At 42.8% G+C, this 26,096-nt stretch overlaps 1 protein-coding gene across 4 annotated transcripts in view; it reads left to right on the forward strand.

Annotated features, from left to right (window-relative positions):
* rasgrf2a (Ras protein-specific guanine nucleotide-releasing factor 2a) overlaps window positions 1-26,096 on the forward strand; it is a 69,113-nt gene that overhangs the window by 15,024 nt on the left and 27,993 nt on the right. For all 4 annotated transcript variants that reach the window (XM_061733993.1, XM_061733995.1, XM_061733994.1 and 1 more), the window contains exons 2-10: window positions 12,455-12,561; window positions 14,768-14,915; window positions 15,423-15,512; window positions 15,593-15,846; window positions 16,195-16,274; window positions 16,418-16,611; window positions 19,250-19,359; window positions 22,446-22,564; window positions 22,648-22,811. In XM_061733993.1, coding sequence (XP_061589977.1) covers window positions 12,455-12,561; window positions 14,768-14,915; window positions 15,423-15,512; window positions 15,593-15,846; window positions 16,195-16,274; window positions 16,418-16,611; window positions 19,250-19,359; window positions 22,446-22,564; window positions 22,648-22,811 — 1,266 coding nt within the window. The remainder of the gene's footprint in view (window positions 1-12,454; window positions 12,562-14,767; window positions 14,916-15,422; window positions 15,513-15,592; window positions 15,847-16,194; window positions 16,275-16,417; window positions 16,612-19,249; window positions 19,360-22,445; window positions 22,565-22,647; window positions 22,812-26,096) is intronic.

A 26,096-nucleotide genomic window follows, 5' to 3' on the forward strand; every position in this document is an offset into this window, starting at 1 on the left:
CAAAACTCAGCCACAACGGCCTTCCGACATGCTTAATGGGTTTTAAACGTGTACACTGCAAACGTGATCGGGGTGATCAGTGTTCAGTACAAAGCTGTCAACAAAAGCTACGGCTCCCCTAACAGCCTGTCCTAACTGCATGCGAGCGTCCGACTGTCGCGTCACACTGCGTGGCATCAGACCCGCTCTGAACGCGTTATCGGCCCCACGTTCTACCACGTTCTTTTGATTGACAGCTGAGACTCGCCTTTTAGAAGGCTGATTTATGGTTCCGCGTTACACCAACGCAGACCTTACAGCGTAGGGTACGCGGCGCGGTCACCGAACGGTGCGCGTCGCCGCGTACCCTACGCTGTAGCCGTCGATTTTACGCGGAACCATAAATCAGCCTTTATTCACCCGCCCGTGCGCTCCTGAAAGAAACTCCTAACATTAGCCGACTCCTAAAAGAGTAAAGGGACAAGTAAAAGATGGGTGATTACTTGTAATCTCCCTACGTTTGTACTTTCTAAACAGAAAACAAGCTTATTATTCGGTGGAATAAGTGGGGAAAAAACCGAACAATTAATAACGGCGTGTGATTACGCAATCAAACAGCGAACAGCTGGAGTGACCGGCGTGCGGTGCAAACATGTCAGCATGTCAGATCATTACTGGGATGTGGGGAAAAAGCAGAGGACACGATCAATCCGGCAGGATCCGGGACAAATTAAGCCCTAATAAGATTAAGATAAGATTCTTATTATATCTTATTATCTTATCAGAACCTTCCAGCCTGGCGATCTCCCTCCAGCAGCTGCCACTTTATTGAAGTTCTTGTATTGAAATGACTGTTTCCTACAGCGCTTTACACTTTTTTTTCAACTTTCAACCGGCTTTCAACGCGAGCGACGGGAAGAAAATAGAATCAGGGCGTGCGACAAAAGTCCAGCTCAAAACGACGCCGCGTCGCTCGCAACCAGTATAGACAGTGCAATAAAAAATAAAGCAATGGAACTGTTTTTGACGCTGACTCTCGCTGGCGTCGCATGCAGTGTGTATATTTGCAATATACTGTGGACATCTGAATAAAAACCTCATAAATAGATTGAATCAAAGCGCTCTCCAGCTCTGCGTAGCCTTTTTCTCCTCAGATCATGCCGAGCACAGAATCTTCTGACGCTCATTTCTGAGCATTGCAGGAGACACATCTGCTGCAACGTGCAGGAAATGTCATTGGCCCGGTTTCCCAGATCAGTTAAGTAGCTCTTAACAGCGAAAGACTTCTTTCACAGGCTCCTTAAGATGGTTTGAAAGAAGTCTTTTGCTGATAAGAGCTACTTAACTGATCTGGGAAACCGGGCCATTGTGCGTCAAACCGCTGTGGAACAAGTCCTTAATCAATCTTTAAAAAATAATCCTTAATCTGTTGTTTCAGCGCCGCTATGGTTGCCATGGTTACCCGAACTGCAGCATACAGAGCCATTTCCGAGTCACGTAAACCCGACCAATAAAATATTAAAATCAAACTTCCCCTGGAGAGAATTGTCACAGGAATGCCTGTTAAATATCCAGAACTAAGTTCACTCGGTTGTAAATGCAAGCTTCCGGTGCACGAATATGAATAAACGGTTGTTTTTGGTTCGTTTTTTCCTTCCTGTTGACTAGGGATTTCATTTTTCTTATATGAAATAGAAAACGAAAATAAAAGCGTATTTTGAATCTTTGTTAAATCATATTAACACAGAAAAAGAAAAAATGCAGTGTAATTCAATATTTGTTTTTTGTTTTAAAAGGAAAATCAAATAAACCAATCGTTTTTTGTTTTTTGATTCCCACTCATGACGGAAAAATCCAATGACCAAAAGATACACGGACCCAACAGCGAGTGGAAAACTCTTTTCTCTATTTCCCATTCGTTGGAGGATACTGAAAAACAAGGATTGGACAAATGGGGGGATTGCACATGCGCAGTAATAAATTAAGAAAATTGTTTCTGGTTCTTTTGTTGATCAGATTGAAAGTTAACATTTTTAGATATTTAAATGTTGAAACAGAAAATAAATCAAATATGAAACATGGGAGTGAAACATGAGTTTAATCTGTAATCTGTCTTCACTCCGTCATGAAACTGCAGTGATGTTGTGACAGTCCGTTCAGCTGCAGCGTCCAATCAATAACATGTACTGAACTCTAACTCTAACTGCATTGGTTATTTATCGTTAAAGCGGAGCTACAGTAAAATATTTTGATTATTATTTATTATTGAGTGACTTTATGTTAATGTTGATGACTGGCAGTGAGTTCTAATCAATAAAACTGCACTCTTTTGATTTCTGATGTTTTTATTTTTCTGAAAAATGCTTGGTTTTCACCGAACCCGTAGTCATATCGTATCGTATTGATATCGAGATATCTGGCATGAATATCGAGATATGAAATTTTGTCCATATCGTTCAGCCCTAGTAGGAGCTGCATTCAAATTTGTCTTTACCCATCTTTGGAATTACTGTAATGATTGCTTGTCTCCAGGATGTGGGCGTTTCTTCCCCTTTAAGGATAGAGTTAAAGCATTTCAGTAATGTTGGTGATAGAATTTCCCTGAACGTTTTGTACCATTCCGCTGGGTATCCGTCCACACGCAGGATTTGGTTTGTCTTAAGTCTCGAAATGGCATCATCCAATTCCTGTTTTGTTATTTCATCAGTCATTATTTTATTCTGTACTGTACCAATGGATGGCAGATCCAATGAATTTAGAAAGTCTGTAATGTTTGAACATCCAGCATCCTCCGGTTGTGCGTACAAGTCTTTATAATAATTTTCAAAGGAATGTTGTATTTCTTCCAGTTTATGGCACATTCTACCAGATTGTGGGTCCTTGATTTTGTAAATGGATCTTTCATCTTGTTGCTTTTTTATCCTCCAGGCTAATAATTTCTTAGCTCTCGGTCCGTTATCGTTATATCTTTGTTTAATGAATTTAGCTTTTGTCTCTTCTGAACTAACATATATTTTATTTAAGCTTTTTTTGGTCAGGTTTATCTGGTCCAGGATTTGTGGGTCGTTCGTTTCCATATGTTTGTTTTCTAGAATTTTCAGTTTGTGTAATAGATCGTTTTTTGTTTTTGTTTGGCCTTCTTTTTAATGGAAGACCACATTATGAGCTTCCCCCTGATCACTGCATTACTCGGAGACACCTCATCAAGGGTGGGAGTGAGGGCGTTAACTATGTCGATGTCTGACACGACTAAGGAATGTGACGTTTTTAACAGAGCTCGAAAACCGTCCGCTCAAAACAAGAAATGGGCCTCGTCCGAGCAAGCGGGTGCTAGTAGCATGGTCGACATAGCAGATGTGCTAAAAGAGCTAAAGTCGCTCCGCTCCGAGTTCAGACTAAAACTGGATGGCATTAATAACTGCCTCGAAGAGGTAAAAAGTGCACTAGAAGGCAAAGGGAGGAAGTTAAATAGGACGTGTCGGAGCATAGGGGTGGGCGATATGACCTAAAATTAATATCACGGTATTTTTCATCTTTTGAACGGTGACGGTATAATATCACGGTATTTTTTGGTACGTTTTGGGAGGAGTAGCCTGTCCTGTCCCTTTATGTGAATAAGGTTAATATTTTTATAATATAATAAGTAAATGGTAGGTATCCTTATCAAAAAGAGACATGGGAGAGTATTATGCATTCTCAACATACTTATTTGGCAAAAAACCTAAAGATCTTACACATATATATATATATATATATATATATATATATATATATATATATATATATATAATATTATATTTATTTTTATTATATTATATTTTAAATACTTTGTAAACCTGTCTTAAAATGTAATACTGGACCTCGGTTGGGCTGGTTGGACAGCGGGTGGTGGAAAATTTCCCTTAATTTTATTCTCTTATTCTCTAATTTTCTTCTAAAGCCCGCGGTACAGGTGTGTTTTTTCGAGAGAAGAACATGGTTATGGGTATTTTTTTGTCACTCTTTCTTTCTTTTGGGCAAAAAGATTCTTTTAAACCGACATTCATTAATTTTTTCTCCATCTTGAAGTCTGTGATTCGTATTCCGGCAGGTTGAAACAGCGCTCTGCGCTCCGCTGCCGTCAAAGACCCGCCCAGCTCCACTTCTGATTGGCTAGTGTTCGGTTTGGTTGAGCCAGAGCTGCTTTCCTCTCATTCCATTGGTAGACGAACTCGGTTGACTCAACCTTTTTTTTTCTCTCAAACCTTTTTTTTTTTTTTTTTAAAGCAGTCAAACTCGCACGCCGAGAAAAAAAACTCCGTACGCCGGAGATCCGGCACAGTGCCGGAATACTTTAAGCCCTGTCATTTCTTACTACTCTTGTCGTAAGGTGTAGCAGCAGACCAGCAGTACACGATGCCTGCAGTGAAAGCTGTGTAGTTTTGGGACCGCTGCTCCGCTGGTTCTGCAGCAGCACCAGCGGAGCAGCGGTCCCAGCGGGACCAGCTGCTGGTCGCACTTGCGCTCGTTTTGGCCCGGGTTGCCTCTTCATATTCACGGGCGTGCATGTTTTTTAAGTGATGAAACAGGTTGCTTGTGTTTCCACCTCTTGCTGTCACAACACGGCAGCAAACCTTGCATATCACCGACGTTTTTAATTCCTTATTTAGGCTTATTATTTTATAATTGATTTATTACGGTATTGACGGTATTGCAAAATCCATGTCGTGGCGCAGTGTCACACCGGTGATGACTATGACACCGGTGTACCGCCCACCCCTATCGGAGCATACTAAATGCATCGGAGAAGCGGGGAACCGAGTGATGAGGAGGGCTGAAAGTTCACGACTGCTTCAAACCGGAAACTGGAAATGCATTGCTACCAAGCGAACCAATCACAGCCCTCTCAGTCTGCGTTTGGTCATCGTCGCCTTGATGCGTAGTTACAATTTTTGGGAGGTGTGGGCTGCGGCGTGGGGTGTGCGACACGGCGCAACCTGTGGCGTAGGCACGGCGTCGATTTGACGCAGAACCATAATTAAGCGGTCTAAGAGGTCTCCAGTCTCCCGGCGGCTCTGGTTGAACAGCCCGACAAACCATCTCCGATTGCGCTGTTTTCTTTACGAGATCACAAGAAAAGCAGAGCAGTGATCTCCTCTTCATCCCGTGTTGCGTGTCTTGTTAATTTATCTTTATTCCACCAGCTGGTTTATTAAACTACTACAAAATAGGCTCAACAGCAGGTATACACGCCCCTTTAATCTGATTGGTTTAGAGTAAATTGTCCTCCACGCTCATGTGATTGGCTGAAACAAAGGAAGACATCTGATTGGTTGCACATCCTTCCAGCGCAGCTCACAGACAAAAAAACGTTTGTAAATCAGTTATATTTGTGTGTGCATCAAAAATACATTTGTGTATCTTGTCCTACTCATGTGTGAATTGTTCTGTGCATTTGTGAATCGGTCTGTGGATTTGTGAATCTTGTCCTGTGCATTTGTGAATCGGTCTGTGGATTTGTGAATCTTGTCCTGTGCATTTTTGAATCGGTCTGTGCATTTGTGGATCGTAGTGTGCATTTGTGGATCGTAGTGTGCATTTGTGAATTTTGTCCGGTGCATTTGGGAATCGGTCTGTGCATTTGTGAATTTTGTCTTATGCATTTGTGGATCGGCGTGTTCATTTATGAATTATGAGACTGATCCAGCTCCATAGAAAAGCACCAGGGCCGGACGACTTTCCAATTGAATTTTACAAGAGATTTGGGGAAAACTTTTGGTCCCATTATTGGACATGTTCAAGGAATCCTATATGAAGGGAATACTCCCTCCATTCTTGAGACTTGCGATAATAACTTTAAACCTGAAACCAAACAAAACAACAAACGAATGCTCCTCTTTCAGGCCTATTAGCCTGATGGGGTGTTGGCCAGAAGACTGGAGTCTATCTTCCCCATCTTGTTGACAATGATCAAAATGGCTTTGTCAAAAATAGACATGAATTTCATAATATTCGGCGCATTCTGTATATGAATTATGAAAAACACAATTCTGGAGATACAGCGGCGTTATCCTTACACACGTGTCAAGGCTTTGACAGGAACAAGTGGGGTTTCCTTTTTAACCTGCTCGCACCGTTTGGAATTGGTGCACATTTTCTAAGATGGATAAAGCTCTCGTATACAAACCCAACTGATAAAATATTTACCAATAATAATGTCTCTAAACCATTTACTCTCCACCGATCAACGAGACAAGGGTGTCCGCTATTGCCTTTATGAACAAGAGTTTATAAAGGCATCATGGGTATAATTATTGGAGGATATGAGCATCGCATAGCTTTATACGTGGATGACATAATTATTTTTTTTACAAACTTAAAAGATAGTATCCCCCGATTAATGAATTTGATAAAAATGTTTGTCTTACCTTTATGTTTGTCCCCCCTTATGAGCCTGGTCCTGCTCAGGGTTTCTTCCCTCCTAAAGGGGAGTTTTTCCTTGCCACTGTTTGGCTTAAGGCTTTTCTCCCACTATGAGAGTTTTTACCTGTCATTGTTTATGTAATAATTGCTCGGGGGTCATGTTCTGGGTCTCTGGAAAGCATCTAGAGACAACTTTTGTTGCATTAGACGCTATATAAATAAAATTGAATTGAATTGAATTGAACTCCAATCAGAGTCCTTCGAAGTAAACATTGGGACGAGGCAAGGCTGTGCCTTGCAGCCGGTACTCTTCAACATCTTTCTCTCTGCCATCACATATCTTTTCCATTGTGCCCTGGACCCTGGAGATGGTGTCAACCTAGAATACTGTTTTGACGGAAGCCTTTTTAACATCTGACGCCTCACACTGCTCCTTCGACATGGAAATACACAACCACATCAACAAAGCATCATCAGCTTCCGAACGCCTATGCGGAAGAGTTTTCGAAAACCGAAACCTGAGGTCAGCACTAAGGTCGCTGTCTACAACGCAGTATGTGTTTCAACTCTGCTCTACGGGGCAGAAACATGGACTCCATACAGGCATCATATGATGAACCTGGAGGGCTTCCACATTTGCTGACTCCAGAAGATCCTTGGTCTTGGGGAGACCATGTCCCCCACACAGAAATCCTGGCCAACAGCAATTGTATCTGTATGGAAGCAACAGTTGCAAAAAGACACCTACGGTGGATAGGACACATCATCCGTACGCCTGACCTCCGCCGGCCCCCCGCCTGCCCCCCGCCTACCCCCCGCCTGCCCTGCCAAGTCCTCTACAGCCAACTGAGTGACGCAAAACGAGCTCCCGGACAAAAAAGGTGCTACAAGGAATACACAAAAGAACTTCTAAAGCACACTGTCATCAGTCCCATGCTTGAAATCCTGGTACTGGACCGGTCAGCCTGGCAGGTCACCTGTGCCAGAACAACCTCACAAATACACAACAGCAACCAGCAGAGAAGGACCGAGAGATGTGCCCAGCGACATCAGAGGGCAGCCCCCATTGCCCCCAGGTCCGGGCTCCCCTGGCCTGACTGTGGATGGATGATTGGCTCACGCATCGGCCTCGACAGCCACCTGAAGTGGCACCACCAGCGACAACATCACTGACCCCTTTCCCCCCACCCCTACCCCGAAGCAAGCGTCATCATCGTACACGGTGGACACCAATGAATTAAACCTCTATGTGACGTAAGGAGGTCATATGAGCCCTTAAAGCCCTTGACAAATTGGTATGCAGCATGTGATTGAGGCAGAGATTCATCCTCCAATCTACATCTACAAACTGGCTCCCTTGATCCAAATTGCTGTGTCCTCAAAGAAAAAGGTCAAACCAACCACCAGAAGTGACTTTTCCTGTATGTTTTCATAAACCTGTTTCAAGCATTAGCGTCCCAGATTGAAGGGAATGTTTAACCCAAACTAGGCCCACATCTGCGGTTTTCTTTAGTCCACATTTGTCTTTGACAGTTGGCAACACGTCCAGGTGAATGTGGCTGTCTAAACTACACCAGACGTGGCCCATAATTCATTTTTGTTGGGCGTTTGCGTCACGCGTCGCCCCCTCATAATACGTGCTGTGTCCAATCCCAATACCAGTTTATTAAATTTCGGCTCATACAACACATGGCAAAAGCCAAATTGGGTCCGGTTTTGAATTCTAGAACAACTCTGGGACACCTCTGGTCCACGTCGCTCTTGCCATTGCCATAACTGAGCTATAAGTGCAACAAGGAGTCCAGATTAGGCCCAAGTGTTTCCGCTATCTGCAAAGACTCTAAATAATAGGGGGGGGACACAAGAAGACATGTATCTCATGTTGTTGTCAGTAGCATTTGCCCTGACTAGTGGGTTGGTCTGAAGAGATCTGAGGATGAAGCTTGGCTAAGAGCAGTTAGCTTGTGGTAACTAAACATTGGTTAAATCTAGCAGTCGTTTCTGATTTCACCACTGAAACAGCTGAGAAATGGAGGTTCTGCTGCAAATGTTCACCCAGCAGTGATGCAGTTCCTCCAGAATGGATCGTGTCAAGGAATTGGGAACCACAACGAATCATTTCAGGACCCTTCCAAGTGGAAAGTTGTAGAAACCGCAGTCACGTTGGTAGGCTTACCCGACAAGAATGGCGGGAACCCTGGTAACCACAGGCCAGATTGAGCTCTGTTAGTCCTCATTTCAGCTCTGGCAGCACTTGTTTCAGATGTCGTTTCAGTAGCGACACCCTGAAGTGAAGATGTTTGGACAGGATTAATCAGAATTAATCTAAAGTATTATTGATTAGCTTTTTAGGTTAGCATAAGCTAAGCCAGCTAATCTGAAGTAGCTCACTGTGATTGATAGAAGGTGTGTGTTCTAGCCAGCTTCCCAGGCTGGTTGGTCCCACCCATTTCCAACATGGAGCTGTGCAGTACGAGGAAAAAGAGACTTCAGGAGCACTCTTCAGAAAACCTGTAGGTTTGGAAGTTTTTCAGCAATAAAACAGGATGTAACGAGTTAAATAACATTAAAACGTTAACCTTAGATCCTGCGGTGGCTTTCAACCACAGTGCCATCTGTGAGTTCATGTCTGACTGGCTGCTGCTCCGGGATGCTGCTGTGCTGGACTAAGAATAGCAATCCTTGCTGCTCCTTTGGCCTGCAGTCATGTCCAACTACCAAGTCAGCGCAACTACACCTCCAACAAATACCCTCTTCTACACTCCATCAGTACCTGCAACATTTGTAGCTTGTACATTTTACTCTACTGTGCATGTGTCTCTGACTGCAGTACATTTGTAACCAAATGCAGGAGTGTCCAATTTCTCTTCATCTATGCTGCCTCATCAAAAACAGTTGAGATGTGGAAATGTGAGCATATTTCAAATGCTGCAGATACTACACTTGTGCTTTGTGTTTTATGCATTAGACAAAACCTGAGGTGTACTTGGAGTGCTTGATGTTTGTGGGCTTGAAACTGAATATTAACGTCCTTGAGTTATGCAAGATTCATGCAGGTAATACAAGTGCAGTGAATGCTGTAATATTACTTTTGGTTGAGTTGTGTCACAGAAAACCGGCACTATCCACAAACTGCTACGGTCCACAAACAAGAGGCTGGTCTCAGCTGGGAGATAAGACGCCACAGATTCCAACGATGTTAAGATGTGAGGATGTGTGGATGAGAGGATACAAGGATATTAGGATGTAAGGATGTTAGGAGGTAACGATGTGAGGTGAGGATGTGTCGATGTTAAGATGTAAGGATGTGAGGTGAGAATGTGAGGATCTAAGGATGTGTGGATGAAAGAATGTGAGGATATAAGGATATGAGGATGTGAGAATGTAAAGATGTGAGGATGAGAGGATTTGAGAATGTGAGGATGTAAGGGTGTGAGGATGAGAGGATGTGAGGATATTCCATGTTGCTTTGAGAAGGGTAAATCCTGGCAGCTCCAGCAGCGTTTCTGTTGCTAGTCAGAGTATGTAGAGGTGAGACTACCAGCTCTCTCGTGAGGAAACATCTTTTCTTCATGCCCACTGGATGATGCTTGAAATTATGTGCGTTTGTAAACCACCCATCATAGAGGTGTCATCCAAATCATCCAAAACCATTGAGCCATTCCTGATTCCTGAGAATATGTCCTTATACCAGCAATAACGAACCTGAAACAGTTCTATCTGAAAGGAAAATGATACATTTGGACAAACGTGTCAAGCAAAACCAGGTTTATAGTTTGGTAAGACGTCAGTGACACAAGTATTCCACACCCGTTCCGATTAACAGTGAGATGTTCTAGTGTAGGTTTCTGGTGCCGTCAGAGCTGGAAGGAGGACTAGCGGTCACTGGCCTGCAGCTGCCGAGCTCAAAGCCCTCAGTGTTGAACCATGACGTCTGATTTTCGATAATCAGCGTTCATTAAATTAATATATATTATTCTTTTTGATTAATTTTGCTACTTATTTCGCTGAGGATTCTAGATTTTTCTTTCTTTAATGAAAATGAACCAGCAAAATTGCATAATTCTCCCAGAAGCATTAAGACGGACTTTGATATTTGCATTTTGGTTCAATTTTAGGTTTATGTTTAATGACTTGTCATTAATTAATAACGTTGCGTGGCAGTGTTGTTCCTTTCGGAGTGTATCTATCTGACCTTATGGCCTGAGTAGAATCAGTACAGAGCAGTGGGATTCAGAGTGCATGGGTTTTTTATTTTTTTTTATTTTTCATGCAGCAGTGTTTAATGCCCCAAAGTCAGTTTGCGGCCTTATAGAGCGCTGAAGTGACCAGCTCCAACCTGACACCAGGAGGTTACTTTTTTGTTGTGACACTGAGCGCTGGCTGCAAGTGCAGAGCCTCGTATCTGCGTCCAGGGATGCCAGTCTGATGACCGAGACGTGCTGACGCTGGTTGCAGGGCGAGTCAGCTTAAATTTCCCTCCCCATGTCTGTCCGTCCCGCTCATTGTTATCCTTAAGCTGTAAGCGGACCCGTGGCCGGGGACACCACATTAGCAAGGAGCCGCATAAACCTCGATGGTTATGTAACCCCCCCACCCCCCCCACGCAGACAGACAAACAAGCCCTTAAGCCTCCCTGGCTTGTAGCCAGCACACGCGAGCAAGTGTTTTTCACCCGCTTATCGTTACATCATTACTACACAGACCGGCTGTCTCTCTGCCGCAGACTCGGAGCCAACTATATTGTCAGCTCATAAAATATAAATAAGCAGCAAGGCTATGTCAGCTATGACTTTTGTTTTATAAAGACACGCATTTGTTAAGATTCACATTTAAAAAATTAAATATTTAATTCAGTGGTTGAAAAAAAACAATGGTCTTCATAAATGACCAGAAAAATTTGGGATTTCTTTTTTTTTTTAAACACATTTTTATTTCCTTTAAAAGATTGGCATGCCCGAGCCACCAAATATTGACTGTAGTGATTGTTAGATCATTCAAATTATATGTATTTGTAGTTTTTGTGGCTTTAGTTCCTTCCAGAGAAGTCATCAATCTTTCAGTGAGATTTCACTTTTTTGTTTTGTGAAAATGAAACATTTATGAGTTAGTTTGAATGCAATGAATATTTGAAGGGACATATTATAGAAAAAATGCTTCGGAGGATATACTCGATTGTCCAAAGTGACTATGAGAATCAAAATCAAAAACTCTGTACTTCTGTTTGGGACCCACTAGCCGGAAACAACATCACAGATGAGAGGAAAAGGCAGACTACTTTCAATTCAAAATTCAACTCAAAAGTCTTTATTTCCAACATGATACAGACATGCTTAAAAATACTTTAACAATGAATGCAAGAGAGACAATGTATATACCGGTATATGGAATTATGAGTATGGACATGGACGTATGGATATGGAAGTATGAGTTATGGATATGGAAGTATGAGTATGGATGTATGAGTATGGATATGGAAGTACTTATACTTCCATAAGCATGGATATGGAAGTGTGGATATGGATGTATGAGTAGAGTGTAGTAGACCCTACAAGTTTACTGCATTTTCAAAGGCAGGACAACCCATTTACTTCATAATTAAATAACAATACCCTGGGTTTTGTATATCAACTAACGTGTGGTCCAATTGAAAGTCCATAAGCCTAAGTATGTATACATTTGTTGCTTTATATAGTTTTAGCGGATCCATAAAAGGTCGATCGAGGTCCATAAAACCTCAGACCCGTCCACTTGTCATGGAAGTGAACTCAAACTATGGAGAACTGATTCTTGACTGTAAATATGTTTATTTCTGCTGTTAAATCTGGGCCACATCCTTCTCTTGCAGCACCTCCAAAAACGTATGAAAAAAGTTTGACCCGGCTCTTGACCTTTGTGACATTTCTGGTAGAGCCACAAATAAAACCCAAACCGAAGCCACAGAGATGCCACCTGCCCAACCAAATAACAGAGAGATTAGATGAATCGAGGTTAGACTTGCGTCTTCTGTTGAGTGTCATTACTTCGTGTCATCATCCACTAATTATTTTTGTGTCTCTTTTCTGTGACGCAGCACTACTTCCTGGTCATCTTTGGCCACGATGGACAGAAACCTCTGGAGCTGCGGACAGAAGAAGAGTTGGACTGTAGCGAGTGGGTGGAACGCATCCAGCAGGCCAGGTACCAGGAAACTCCTCCACGCGTTCATTCATACATCTCTCCGTTCAAGTTGTTTCTGTTTCCACCCTACACATGTCTGTGTTCCCATTGGTTGCTCATCAATACATCCACCAGGGGGCAGCGACAAGTCGGCTACTGACATCCACAAACATGGGGACCGTATAGTAGAGGAGATTGTTGTGATTATGTTAATTTAGAGGAAACGACAACAGCAAAGACAAACGGCCGCTGAACGATAAAATACAGTTTTAGTCGTCACCCACCAAGGTCAGCCCACAAAGTCGCTGGCTGATTTTGAGTGTCAGCAAACTTCCTTCAGAAGGGTCCTGAAATGATCCACCATGGATCCCGCCTGCTTTGGCCCTTCAACGCTGAAGAGCTGAAAAGCTGCAGAGTTGCCTACAAACATTTACAGCAGCGTCTCCTGTTTCGAATGTTTCAGCGACATCAGAAACGACATGCACTTTGTGTTGCATTTTATGTATGAAAGGTGCTTTATAAATAATGTTTGATTTGATTTAATTTGACCGTTGCATTTAGCTGATGCACAGTTAGCACCAGCTGCCTCATTCCAGACCGACCCACAACCGGTCACCGTGGTCCGACACTAAAACCGACAATAACAAATAACAAAAACAATAAAAATCCAACCCAATCCAATCCACTTTATTTATATAGCACATTTTAAAATACAACAAGGTTACCAACGTGCTGCACAATGAGTAAAGCAAGACATAATAAAATAGTAAAAACTAAAAACAGAGTAAAATAGATAAGAGCACATAAAAGCACGAAATAAAAACTCACCAAACAGACAACAACCAGTGATTCATAAACATAAAAGACAGGACAGAGACCACACAACTCTCATGCTGGATTAAAAGCCAAAGAATAAAAATAAGTTTTAAGGCGAGATTTAAAAATTTCGAGGGTGGGGGCCATTTTGATGTGGGGAGGAAGCTCGTTCCAGAGTTTAGGGGCTATTGCTGAAAAAGCACAGTCGCCCCTGGTTTTTTGTCTGGTTTTGGGAAAGACAAGACGTGACTGAGCAGAGGACCTCAAAGACCTCGAGGGAGTGTAAACGTGTAGGAGGTCTGAGATGTATTTTGGTGCCAACCCATTTAATGACTTAAAAACAAACAATAGTATTTTAAAATAGAGAAAAAGAGACAGGGAGGCCAGAACGGAGGTGATGTGGTCATGCTTGCGGGTTCCTGTTAAAAGACGAGCAGCCGCATTTTGGACTAACTGTAATCGTGCAAGGGAGGTCTGGTTGACGCCAGTATAGAGGGCATTACAGTAGTCCAAACGGGTTGAGATAAAAGCATGAACCACTCGTTCAAAATCATTAAAAGATAAAACAGATTTAATTTTAGATAAAAGCCTCAGATGATAAAAACTGGATTTTACTACAGAATTTATTTTGCTTGTCCAGTTTAAGATCACTGTCCATTTTGATGCCGAGGAGAATGATGAATGAATATGTTCTGTAAGGTCTTTATTCACAACTCAGAAGTATAGCAGTGCTAAATGGCTAAAGAGACAATGACTAGCCCTGGTGGTACAATCCATCAATCAAAAGGCCACACCCCTAATTATTCAAAAACTTAATGCTTTATATTATTACATCTGGCATGATGTGAAGTCAAACCATGGAGACCAAAACTTTTTTTGATACCAGACTGTTAATATGTTTATTTCTGCTGTGAAGTTGAACATTTTAAACTTAAGGTTAATAGATCCAGACCAGTGGTGCCAGTAGAGGAACTGTAAGTTCTGGTCTTGAAGGAGCAGGATCCAGGGGTTTGGGACCTTCGAACATGGGAATCAGACAGGTGAAGTCATCTGAACGCTTCCTCTTCGTGCTGATGAACCTCAGACTCAGCCGTGAGAGCGGGCGGGTGTGCATGGACGCTCTCTGCTCGCAGCAGTTCACATTTAGGTCACGCTGGTGCTGTAGCGCCATGCCGGTTACATCACAGACCTCATCTCGCCACTCGACCTCCATTTCTCGCACCTCTTTCTCTCTGTGGCCATCTTTCCCATTTTTAGGCAAGATAGGTAGGAATGTTGACATGTGACTCGGAGCACAGACGCTGTCAAATTCCTGCTCTGGACCAACATAAACTGTCACTAAAACATCCGTCTGTGTGTTAAATAATCGCCCTGTCATGTCTCCTCCCCTCCCCTCCCCTGCCCCCGTCAGCTACTCTGACATCATGGTCGAGCGTGAGATCCTGATGCAGAAGTACATCCACCTGGTCCAGATCCTGGAGACGGAAAAGATCGCAGCCAATCAGCTTCGCACGCAGCTGGAGGACCAGGACACGGAGATCGAGAGGCTCAAAGCCGAGGTATGCATGAGTGCATCCTCATCTGTGTGAGCATGCATACTTAAATGCACACACGTGCATATGCACGGGCACTCACATGCGCCCTGAGACGGAGGACGTCCAAATTAAACTCATTTCTGACATAAAACCACAGCAGGACTCCTGAAGTGACCTACCTGTCATGAAAGGAGCCCCCCCCCCATCCTGTTTTTTTTTTTATTTTATGTTTAAACATAATAAAAGTCATCAGATCATAGTCCATTCTGATCAAGTGATCGAGTGGCGCCAGAGCTGAAACTAGGACCAGCAGAGCTTTTGAATCATGGGAGGACGGGCACAACCGCCTGCTACCTGAGCTCAGGGTCCCTGTTGTCTCCTGCTGAGGCCCAATAAGATCTTGAGAGTTCTTTGGGCGGAAAGCAGGATTAAAGACGTATTCTCTGTGTTCCTGTGAACCTCTGAAGTGCTTTTACTGAGTTTTTCCCCATCCACATCCGTGAAGTCACCTAGAGACTGTTGTTGTGTCAGATTGTAGTGTTGAACAAAGCCAAGGAGCGGATGCTGCCGTTCCAGAGCAACCAGGAGGAAGAAGACCCAGATATCAAGAAGATCAAGAAGGTATGTTGTTGAAATCACATGAGACGTGTCGTTGGAGCAGCGGTGGAGAGGGTCACAGGCGTGTTGCTGTGATTGTGCAGGTGCAAAGCTTCATGCGTGGCTGGCTTTGCCGGAGGAAGTGGAAGATCATCGTCCAGGACTACATCTCCTCCCCTCACGCTGAGAGCATGAGGAAGAGGAACCAGATCGTTTTCAACATGGTGGAAGCGGAGACGGAGTACGTCCACCAGCTCTCCATCCTGGTCAACTGCTTCCTCAGGCCGCTGCGCATGGCCGCCAGCTCCAAGAAACCACCCATCAGCCACGACGACGTCAGCAGCATCTTCCTCAACAGGTAAAGTTGAACATTTTAACATGGAGATGAACTCAGTTTTGTAACCAGGAGAGGAACTGCATTTTTATTGGGTAGTTTTCAGACTCATGTGACAGATAAATACCCTATTTCTTAGAGTTGGCTTCACTTTAACTTTCTGTTTCAGCCATAACACACCATTTTTGTCTGTATTTAGTTTCTTCCACAATGGCTCAAACCACTTCAGACTGTTTGATGCGTGAATATAGATGTATTGTAAATTTAAGCTACTTTTTCTTTGAATTTTCAAGCTTTAAAAAGTGCGACCACCCTCATAGTTTCTTTACAAATCTCACTTTAAGTGGATTCAGACTCGGTCTTTGTTTCCAGTGAGACCATCATGTTTCTGCACGAGATCTTCCACCAGGGCCTGAATGCTCGTATCGCAAACTGGCCAACTCTGGTTCTGGGTGAGTAACGCACATCTGGGTTTTAATGTTTGAGACCAAACAAATCTGACAGTGAAGCAAAAATATTTCAGTCTTTCACATGAAACCAAAAGAGTCCTTTGCCATCAGTAAAGATGCATAAATGTGTTGTTTCTCTCTGGTAGCGGACCTGTTTGACATCCTGCTGCCCATGCTGAACATCTACCAGGAGTTTGTGAGGAACCACCAGTACAGCCTGCAGGTTCTGGCCAACTGCAAGCAAAACAGAGACTTTGACAAGCTGTTGAAGCAGTACGAGTCCAACGCTGCGTGTGAGGGTCGCATGTTGGAGACGTTCCTCACATATCCCATGTTCCAGGTAACGCAGCGGCTCGACTTGGACGTTTGAAGTCCCCATGAAATCAGAGTTTTTTTCAGCGACACGCTTTCTACCACAAAACACTTTTACACCCGTTTATGGTCCTGTAATGACAAAACAAAAGTGCATGCGTACTAAAAAGCATCTTAGAGTTTGTAAGGTTCTGATATTGATTTAAACTCAGAGCTGATGCAGGATTCTGGGGGGCGGAGCCTGATCATGACAAGGCAAGGCAAGTTTATTTCTATAGCACAATTCAACAACAAGGTGATTCAAAGTGTTTTACAAGGACATTAAAATAAATATAAAGCATGATTCAAAGTTTAAACCAAAAAAGACAATAAAATACAACAAAAGAGGATTTATAGGATTCAAACCTGAGGGATTCAAACCCAAACATTAGGCCATCTGAACCGACCAATGAGACGAGACTGAGCTTTTTTCCCTCTTTTTACAGGAAATGTATAAATAGATGTTTTGATTTTTCAATTTTTACTCTTTTTTTTACTCTTTACTATTTTTATGGGAACGTTAAAGTTATTTTGAATGAACTTTTAAGTTCCTCTGTCAATTTTTGTCTGTTCTTGTGACAGAAACAAGAAACGGGCAAATTAATGGAACAATATTTGAAACGGGAGGTCCTGAAGCAGCTCCACGGCTCTTCTGGCACAAATCGGCTGCATGGCAGATGATTTCAGAACCATCTGAGAAGCCTCAGAAGACAAACCCCCCTGAGTTACATCCAGTTCTTATTACCAAAAACTAGCTATTCTAGCTTAGCTTATTGTCCTCCGACAATTATTAATAATTAATAAAGTAGATTATTTATCAAATTTAATTATCAAAATGAAAACGGGGCACCACCTGATATAATCAGGAAAATGATAACTTTAACAGCAGAATCAGTCTCAAAGTTCATTATTCTACAGAATAATAGTTGAAGGAGGCAAAGTTCGGCACAGACCCTGGCAAACCAGCATTTGTAACAAAATATGTGTAAAATAATCACAAACAACGTCTCTCATTCAAATTAATCAGAATGTGTTTACCTAAACTACACAGAAAACAAACTTATTACATAAAAAGGGACAATAAATCATGTAATGCCAAGATGGCGGCCCACGTCACGCCACGTGAAACAATAGAAAATGGCGGACACGGTATTTAAAACACGAATAACTGGCGAAACGGCGCTACGCGGGTCTAACAAAGAACGAGGAAGCCTCGTGGTCTAATTACTAACGTGTCTGTGTAGTTAGTGAAAAGGAAGGGAACAAAGGACAATCATATCAAAAATACACACAAAATGGCCACAGCCGGCAGTCTGTAGGAGACCGTCGGTGCGTTACACAGTAATATGCATACTAAATTACAGTAGACACAAGTCAACGTTAACCGCTTAATAAACTAATTAATTGCCCAAACACAGCCTCACGTCTCCTGATTCTGGATCTGGAGGGGTCGCGGTGTCCTGAGGGCGTTGGGAGAGCTCTCGGCTCGGTTCGGCTCTATCAGGTGCCTGACCCACACTTATGCCGGGGTTTTTCCTCCCGGTCCTCTTTTCTCCTTCCAACTCTGAATTGAAAAGACCCTTGGTGCAGCGCTACCTTGAGCCGGCTTCTCCTTCCTGATCACGGAGCCTCTCACGCGCCTCGAGGCGCGCGGTGACCGGTTCCGTGTAGAACGTCAGTCTAATCGCCGAGGCGCAGGGCGTCACGGATTCAGGTGGATGAAGCTCACGGCTGAGGCTGGACAAGCTGACCGGAGGATGAGGTCCTTCTGGCGAAGAGGACTCAGAGCAGAGAGGGGAAGTTAGTAGGAGAGAGAGACCGGAGTGCGCGCAGCGCTCCGTGGCAACGCTGATGGGTACCGCTCGGCGGGCAATCCTGGTCCGGGCGCGTCCCACCCTCCCTTGACCGGGGAGGGAAGGAGACCGGTTGATCCCGACAGGCTGGTGGCAAGAAGAGGAGAGCTGAAGAGGGCGGTTTCCGGGGTCCCATCGGTTTTATCCGCCGGGGCTGCGGTGACGTCATCAATGCCCGCTGGCAGATCGTGGTGAAATCCGCTGATCGCAGATCAGATTCTGTGAAGCGTCGCCTCAGGCGCCGCCTTTTGTTCACACCTCTTGGACTACAAAGCCCAGCTTTGTAGTCTTTCCTTACATTCCCCAAACAAAGTGGCCATTTAGGTGAAACTCGAAACTGGTCCCAGGCTGAGGATTCAGACAGCTTTAAAGTCGAATTTCACCTAATCACAAATGTTCACAAAAGTTTCATAATCACAGTGGCCCAACAGTTTAAGTTCATTTTAACTAATTTAACTAATTGGTGAGATAAAAACTGGCATATGAAGTTGCTTTTATATTTATTTTTATGTAAAATGTTTGTAATGTGGAATAAATGGGAACATTTGTTATTAAATGGTGTTTAGATACCCAAGACAGTAACCCAAGACAGAAGAACTTTGCAATACTTTCATGCAGCATATTTGCTTAAACTTTGCTTTAACGTATCTTTTTTTTTTTTACTGGAATAGATTTTATTGCTCTCCCAAATCAAGTTCATGTAAACATTATTGTATTAAAAGTTGCAATAACATATTGGAGGAAATACTCTTCATGCTCTTTCCGTTATTTTAGATACCACGATACATCATCACGCTGCACGAGCTGCTGGCACACACACCTCACGAGCACGTGGAGCGCAAGAGTCTGGAGTTTGCCAAATCCAAACTGGAGGAGCTGTCAAAGTAAGTGTGTGTGCGTGCGTGTTGTAAATGGGTGGAGTGAACAGGTCTGGGCAACCAACTGGGACATGCCTACTGTAACTTCTCTCAATCACAGCTACATATCTTAGTGTATGTTAATTTATGATTCTAATTTTAAAAGTTTTGTGTCCAGTTCCAAATGTGTTCGGGGGGAGGGGGGCAGATGGGTAGAGAGAGACAGAGAGCTCTTCGCCGGGTTGTTGTGACGCCTTAAACTTGAATGACTGTCAGGCGAACCAAGTAATTATTGTCACACTCTGAAGTCGGTGTGTATTGTTTAATGTCAATCTTCAAATCAAGTGGAAAATCATTTTCAAAAACGGAAACAATTTATGTAACGAACTGCAGCATGCAACCAGTCTTTTTCCACGCAGAGGGGTGGATAGTGTTTCTCGGTTTTATCAGTGGCAACGTGTGTTATTAGCAGTGGGGTGGGGACACAACCTCTAAGCTGTGTGTTTATGGGGGTGGGGGCAGAAAATCCTACGTTACAATTTACATGTTACTATTTCATGTAGTTGGATAAACTATTAGCACCCATCATCATTTTACTGGGACTTACAACACACTTGTTACCATCTGACAAACACACACACACACACACACACACACACACACACACACACACACACACACACACACACACACACACACACACATACACACACTGAACAACAGGAGTGGGTGGGTTTTGTATGGTGTTTACCGCTGAAGACTGTTGACGAGCCCAAGCGCTCTGCAAGTGTAGTCAGTTTCCGCTAAAGCAGCACCAACTCCACAGAACTGCCTGTTTGCACTGCCATCAGTCTCATTGTGCCCCCTGAATGCTACTCTTGGCGATCAAGATACAAGGCTGCAACTGAGTCTCATTAAAATATCACGTTTTTTCTTCACCTGCTCATTGTGCTTCTTTGTACTCAGACTTTTTGCCAGATAAAGAATTTCATTAATCCTGACACGTCCAAACAGTTTCAGTTTCACGGCACAGTCGATGAGATTTTTTGATTTGCCGTGAGACAGATTGGCAAGGTCGATGAATCCTGTGATAACCCGAGGTTTGTTCAGGGAGCAGGAATCCTCATCAAAAAGGAGACAGGGCAGCAAAGTAGCCGCTTATTTAAAAATCTACAGATCCTTACTATTTATGACATCAACAGTTACCAAATATGCATTTTTCTTTACAAGATATTTTCCTCAGAAGGAAATCTTCCTGAGCACTTTAGGTCATACTTCGCTACAAACTCTCAATTTCATTCCTACTCAACACGACAGGCCCTCGCCCTACATCCGCCGAAATGTCTGGAATCTAGAAGCCAATTTTTGTTTAGGTTTAGAGGTGTCAAAGTCTGGAATAGTTGGTACCAGATTGCAAACAATTGTAGGTCCCTATCCATTTTCAAAAGTTGCTCAAGAGAGCATTTAATTCAACAATGTAGTTAAGAAAGCTCTTGCTTTTCCCACTGTTAATGTTTCTTTTGTACTTCATATTCTGTGTTGCCATTTGTTCAGCATAATATTCATATTTTTATGATCATGTGATCATAGGTCTACAGTAATTTTTTATTTTCCTTCATGTTCTGCATTCAATTTTTATGATGTATTATTTCTTTTTATTTTATGATTTTGTATCCTCATAACTTTATTGTTAAATGTTATTAGGTGGGGGCTCCTCATAAGCCTACTGGCTTGCTCGCTCCTCCCTGCACAGTTTCTTTTAACTGCACTTATTTGTGTGATGTTATTTTTTATTATGTGCTAAATAAACTAAACTACGGTAAACTAAACTGGAGATTGTCGCTACCGGGTAGCCACTCAGTATGGACGCGATTGCCATCATTGAAACTGAAAGATCTGCGTGTTTGTTTGTCTGATGCACCATAAGAAAACCAGTGAACAGAATCAAATGTTGATACAAGCTTTATTATATCATGCACAATATTTTCCAGCCGGGGGTGCACTTTTCTCAAACAACAGAGCTATGAGAGAAATGCACGCAGTGGTCATTGATCCAGTCCTATTTATACTGAAAAAGGAGGTGTTTTGTAAGTTATTGGTGCAGATGTTGAACCTTATCTGTGGAGGAACCTGCGGGGAAAGACACCTAAACATGTCACACTTTCAATCATATATTTGCTGTTGATTGTTTCTTACTTGAGATGTTAACTCAGCAAAGGTCTAAGATCACTAAAACTTTGAGAAAAACAGAATGGGAGCTATCAGTTTTAAAACATCTGTTTCTCTTCATTGTCTTCACCTAAAGAAGAACTCAACTAAACAGTCTAGTCATAAAAACCGGGTGGAACCGTGCATGGGCGCCAGGGACCGTAAAGTGGGGGGGCCAATGGCCCGCTGGCCCCCCCACTCTGGTGCCAGTGGTCATACCATGAACAACCAATCTTCCTTTTTGCTCCACAAATGAGCCACGTACTTTGAAAAATATCCCACCGTCCATTCACTTTGAAGTGAGTGATGCATGGGACGGAGAAACCCATTAGACCCGTTCTACTCAGGCAAACCGACTGTCATCACGGCCCGATTGACCCAGTAAACTTCTGCTTAACGGTCTTGAAATGTTCTGCAGGCTGCTTTGACCCGAACGAGGCTAAATACTAAGTAGTAGCTCAAGGGATGACAGCTAACCGCTGGCCGTGCCACCTGCCAATCAAAAGTTCTTATTATACTGTATGTAGATTTGTCGCTTTCTATAATTTTACCTGATGTGGTACAAAAACTTCCTTTCAGGTGTCACAGATGTGAAATGTAATCAGGAGACCAAAACTGTTTTTGTACCAGACTGTAAATGACCTAGTGGTCAGTATAGGAACTGCAACTCTTCTTATTTCAACCCGGAAGTTGGAACATGTATTTATTTCATAAAAATGGGGTGAAAATAAAAGGAAAAGAAAAACATTTGGGAAATCCTAAGTATTCCTATTATTCAGTAGATCCACTTTCAGCAGCAGTCATGGTTATGGAGAAATCTGGTCCATTCTTTGAGCTTCTGTGAATATTCATCTATAAACACCTCTCTGCATGTATGTTTTGCTGATGATGGTTTGTGTTTTCAGGATGATGCACGATGAAGTTAGCGACACAGAGAACATCAGGAAGAATCTGGCCATCGAGAGGATGATCGTGGAAGGCTGCGACATCCTGCTGGACACGAGCCAGACCTTCGTCAGACAAGGTGAGCTTCAACTTCGTGGTTTCCTGTCACCCAACAGCTTTCGTCCAGCGCTCCATCTCTTCACCCATTCCCTCTGTGGGCAGGTTCTCTCATCCATTTGCCATCCAGCAGCGAACGGGGCATGCTCAGTAAGGTCCGGCTGGGTTCACTCTCCCTGAGGAAGGAAGGAGAGAGGCAGTGTTTCCTCTTCACCAAACATTTCGTCATCTGTACGCGGACATCTGGAGGGAAGCTTCACCTGCTGAAGGTAAGAATCACAACGTATCTTGTTTATTTATGCTCAAAAGATCCATTAAAATCACACTTTTAAGCATAACACACCAGACCAGATACACAAGACACAAGGAAGGGCACAGCCACCACCTAAAACCCGGATTTAAGCTTCTCCTTCGACATAAAGGCGTCACAACGCAAGGCATATCTGTCGACGCGACCCCCCTCCCCTGCAGAGATGCCCAATGTGTAGCTCCAAAATGTTCTAACCATCCGTTGACGCGATGCGCACCATTAGATCTGTGATTGGTCCGCTGTACTGCATAATTTCTGACACTTCACTTTTCCGCTTTGTCCCTTCTGCTAGACTCGTTCCAGGGACGTACAGACCACCTCCTCACACGACTCCTCTTTCGTTTACGAACCAACATTTGCAATAAAAGCATTCGTTGCTCCTAATCGGTCAGCTCCAACTCCAACAACGTCCTCTCATAGAAAAACAAAACTGGAAGGTAAACACTCAACCAACGAGTTTCACGTGATTGCATGAAAGAACCCTCTGAAACTCGATAAATCCGAGTGTTTTGGAGACAAACTGCTCTGTGGAGCATCCACCTCAAAAATGTAAACCACAGCGTCAAGCAGTGGTGTTCGTGGTTTAAACACAATAAACAGTCTGACTTAAAACAAACAACTTGGGGTGGTAGTCTCAACATGATTGACATGTGAGTAGGAAACACCCTCAGCTTCCTCTTGAGCTCTACAAGAGAAGATAAGATCAACTTTATTAATTCCTAATAATAAAAAGTAAATTGTTGTGCCAGAGTAGAGTAACAAGGTTAGGGAAATAAACTCAATTACAGAAGGGAGAACAATTAAATAAAAATCAAATAAGAACACGAAGTACAAAAATACTAAAAGTGTCCAAGTGTGTCTGGCTGATTGCGGAAATAATGCCTAAAAAATACAAATAAAATAACAAAGTACAAATTGAAGAAATCTTTTAATTATGTATCCCTCCTGTAAGAATGGGCGATATTTTACCGTTCACGATATACCGTCAAAAAAATTCCCCACGGTAAGAATTTGTCATCTCACGGTAAAAACGATAAATTGAGAAAAGAAAGAAAGAAATGAGCCAGAAAGAAAGAAAGAAAGAAAGAAAGAAAGAAAGAAAGAAAGAAAGAAAGAAAGAAAGAAAGAAAGAAAGAAAGAAAGAAAGAAAGAAAGAAAGAAAGAAAGAAAGAAAGAAAGAAAGAAAGAAAGAAGCCAGAAAGAAAGAAAGAAAGAAAGAAAGAAAGAAATTAATGAGCCTGAAAGAAAGAAAGAAAGAAAGAAAGAAAGAAAGAAAGAAAGAAAGAAAGAAAGAAAGAAAGAAAGAAAGAAAGAAAGAAAGAAAGAAAGAAAGAAAGAAAGAAAGAAAGAAATTAATGAGCCTGAAAGAAAGAAAGAAAGAAAGAAAGAAAGAAAGAAAGAAAGAAAGAAAGAAAGAAAGAAAGAAAGAAAGAAAGAAAGAAAGAAAGAAAGAAAGAAAGAAAGATAAATTCCCGTTGATGACACTTTTTGTATTGGTATTTTTTTTTTTATCGTTATCGGGATAAATGCCAGAAATTATCGTGATACATTTTTTAGTCCATACCGCCCATCCCTACCCTCCTGCAGAAGGGGGAAGAGTTACACAGTTCACGGGTAGGAAAGACCTCCTGTGGCATTCTGTGGTGCACCTTGGTGGTGCAACTGAAGGCTCTGTCAGATCATCAGCGTGGCGTGCAGGGGGTGAGAGGTGTTGTCCAAGAAGCTGAGCAGCTTCCTCAGCATCCTCCTCTCTGACACCTCCACACACAGCTCAGCACCAGGACGGAGCCAGCTCTCCTGATGAGCTCAGTGAGTCTGTTGGCGTCAGCTGCCTTCAGCCTGCTTCCACAACACACCACAGCGTAGAAGATGATGCTGGAGACCACCGAACAATAGAATATCTGCAGCATGTTTCTTCAGTCGTTGAAGAGCTGAGCCTCCCGAAGAGGTACGGTCGGCCCTGACTCCTCTTAAACACCAGCATCTGTGTTTATGGTCCAGTTTATTGTCTTTGTGGACACCCAGGTACTTGTGTTGTCCACAATGTCCACTTCTCATCCGTTGATGGTGATTGGTGATGGCTTTGTCTTCGAGACATTGAGCTGCAGCTGGTTCCGTCTAGGGCTGTTCGATTAATCGATTTTAAATCGTAATCGCGATTATGTAATTAGAACGATGTTAAAACGTGAAAATCGTAAAATCGATTTTTCACTTTTTTTTTTTTTATTTTATTTTTTTTTATTTTTTTACCTTGTCTGCACACATATTAATGATTGATACCATATTAATGATTGATGGAAATACCTCTCAATACCTGCGACAAGTGCCCCATCGGAGAGGCTCTTTAGTGTAGGAGGGGGCGTTGTAACATGCCACCGGGCATCCCCCAAGCCAGATGCGGTAGACCGGCTCGTGTTCCTCGCAAAAAACTTGCAAATGTGAATAGCAAATGTAATGACTGACATTACACACCTCTACCTCCTTCATGGGTTGCATTATTATTTAGCATGCAAAGACCCAGTTTAGTTTATTTAGAAAATGTCTTGTTTTATTTAATTGGAAATATAACTTACTGTATGTTTGCAAGTGCTGATTTGCTGATTTTTTTTTTCAGAGATAAAACTTTATATTTTATTATATTTTTTAAAACTTTTTTCAACTTATTTTACAGAGTTTTGCACTTTATTCATTCATTTTTGGTTTAATAAGAGCAAAGTTTGCACTTAAAGCCCAATGGGGCAAATGTTCAATAAAAAAACAGCATATTTGAAATCATTTCTTTGCCTTTTGTCAATTCACAAAATAATCGTAATCGAAAATCGGATTTTGAGAGAAAAAAATCGAGATTTTATTTTTGGGCAAAATCGAACAGCCCTAGTTCCGTCCCACCACTGCTGTACTCCACCTCATGGTCCCTAATGACACAGCCCACAATGGCAAAGTCACCTAAACAACTCCTGCAGGTGGCAGAACTGTGACCAGAACCTGAAGTCTGAGGTGTACAGCGTGACCAGGAAGGGAGACAGGACCGTCCCCTGTCTGTCCCAAATGTCCCAATGTCCCAAAGTCTCACATATTGTGGGTAGCCAGTTCGGTGGTTGATGATCCAGGTCACCAGTGGATCCCCACCTTCATGTCCAGTAGCTTCTGCTGACCAGGGCACAAAGTGACCACACTCTCCCCTCACATTCTCAGCAGTGATGGTGATGGGAGAGGACGGGGAAAGCCCTGGAGGTGGTGGACG

The sequence above is a fragment of the Cololabis saira genome, chromosome 11 (assembly GCF_033807715.1).
Source record: "Cololabis saira isolate AMF1-May2022 chromosome 11, fColSai1.1, whole genome shotgun sequence".
NCBI classification, from domain to species: Eukaryota; Metazoa; Chordata; class Actinopteri; order Beloniformes; family Belonidae; genus Cololabis; species Cololabis saira.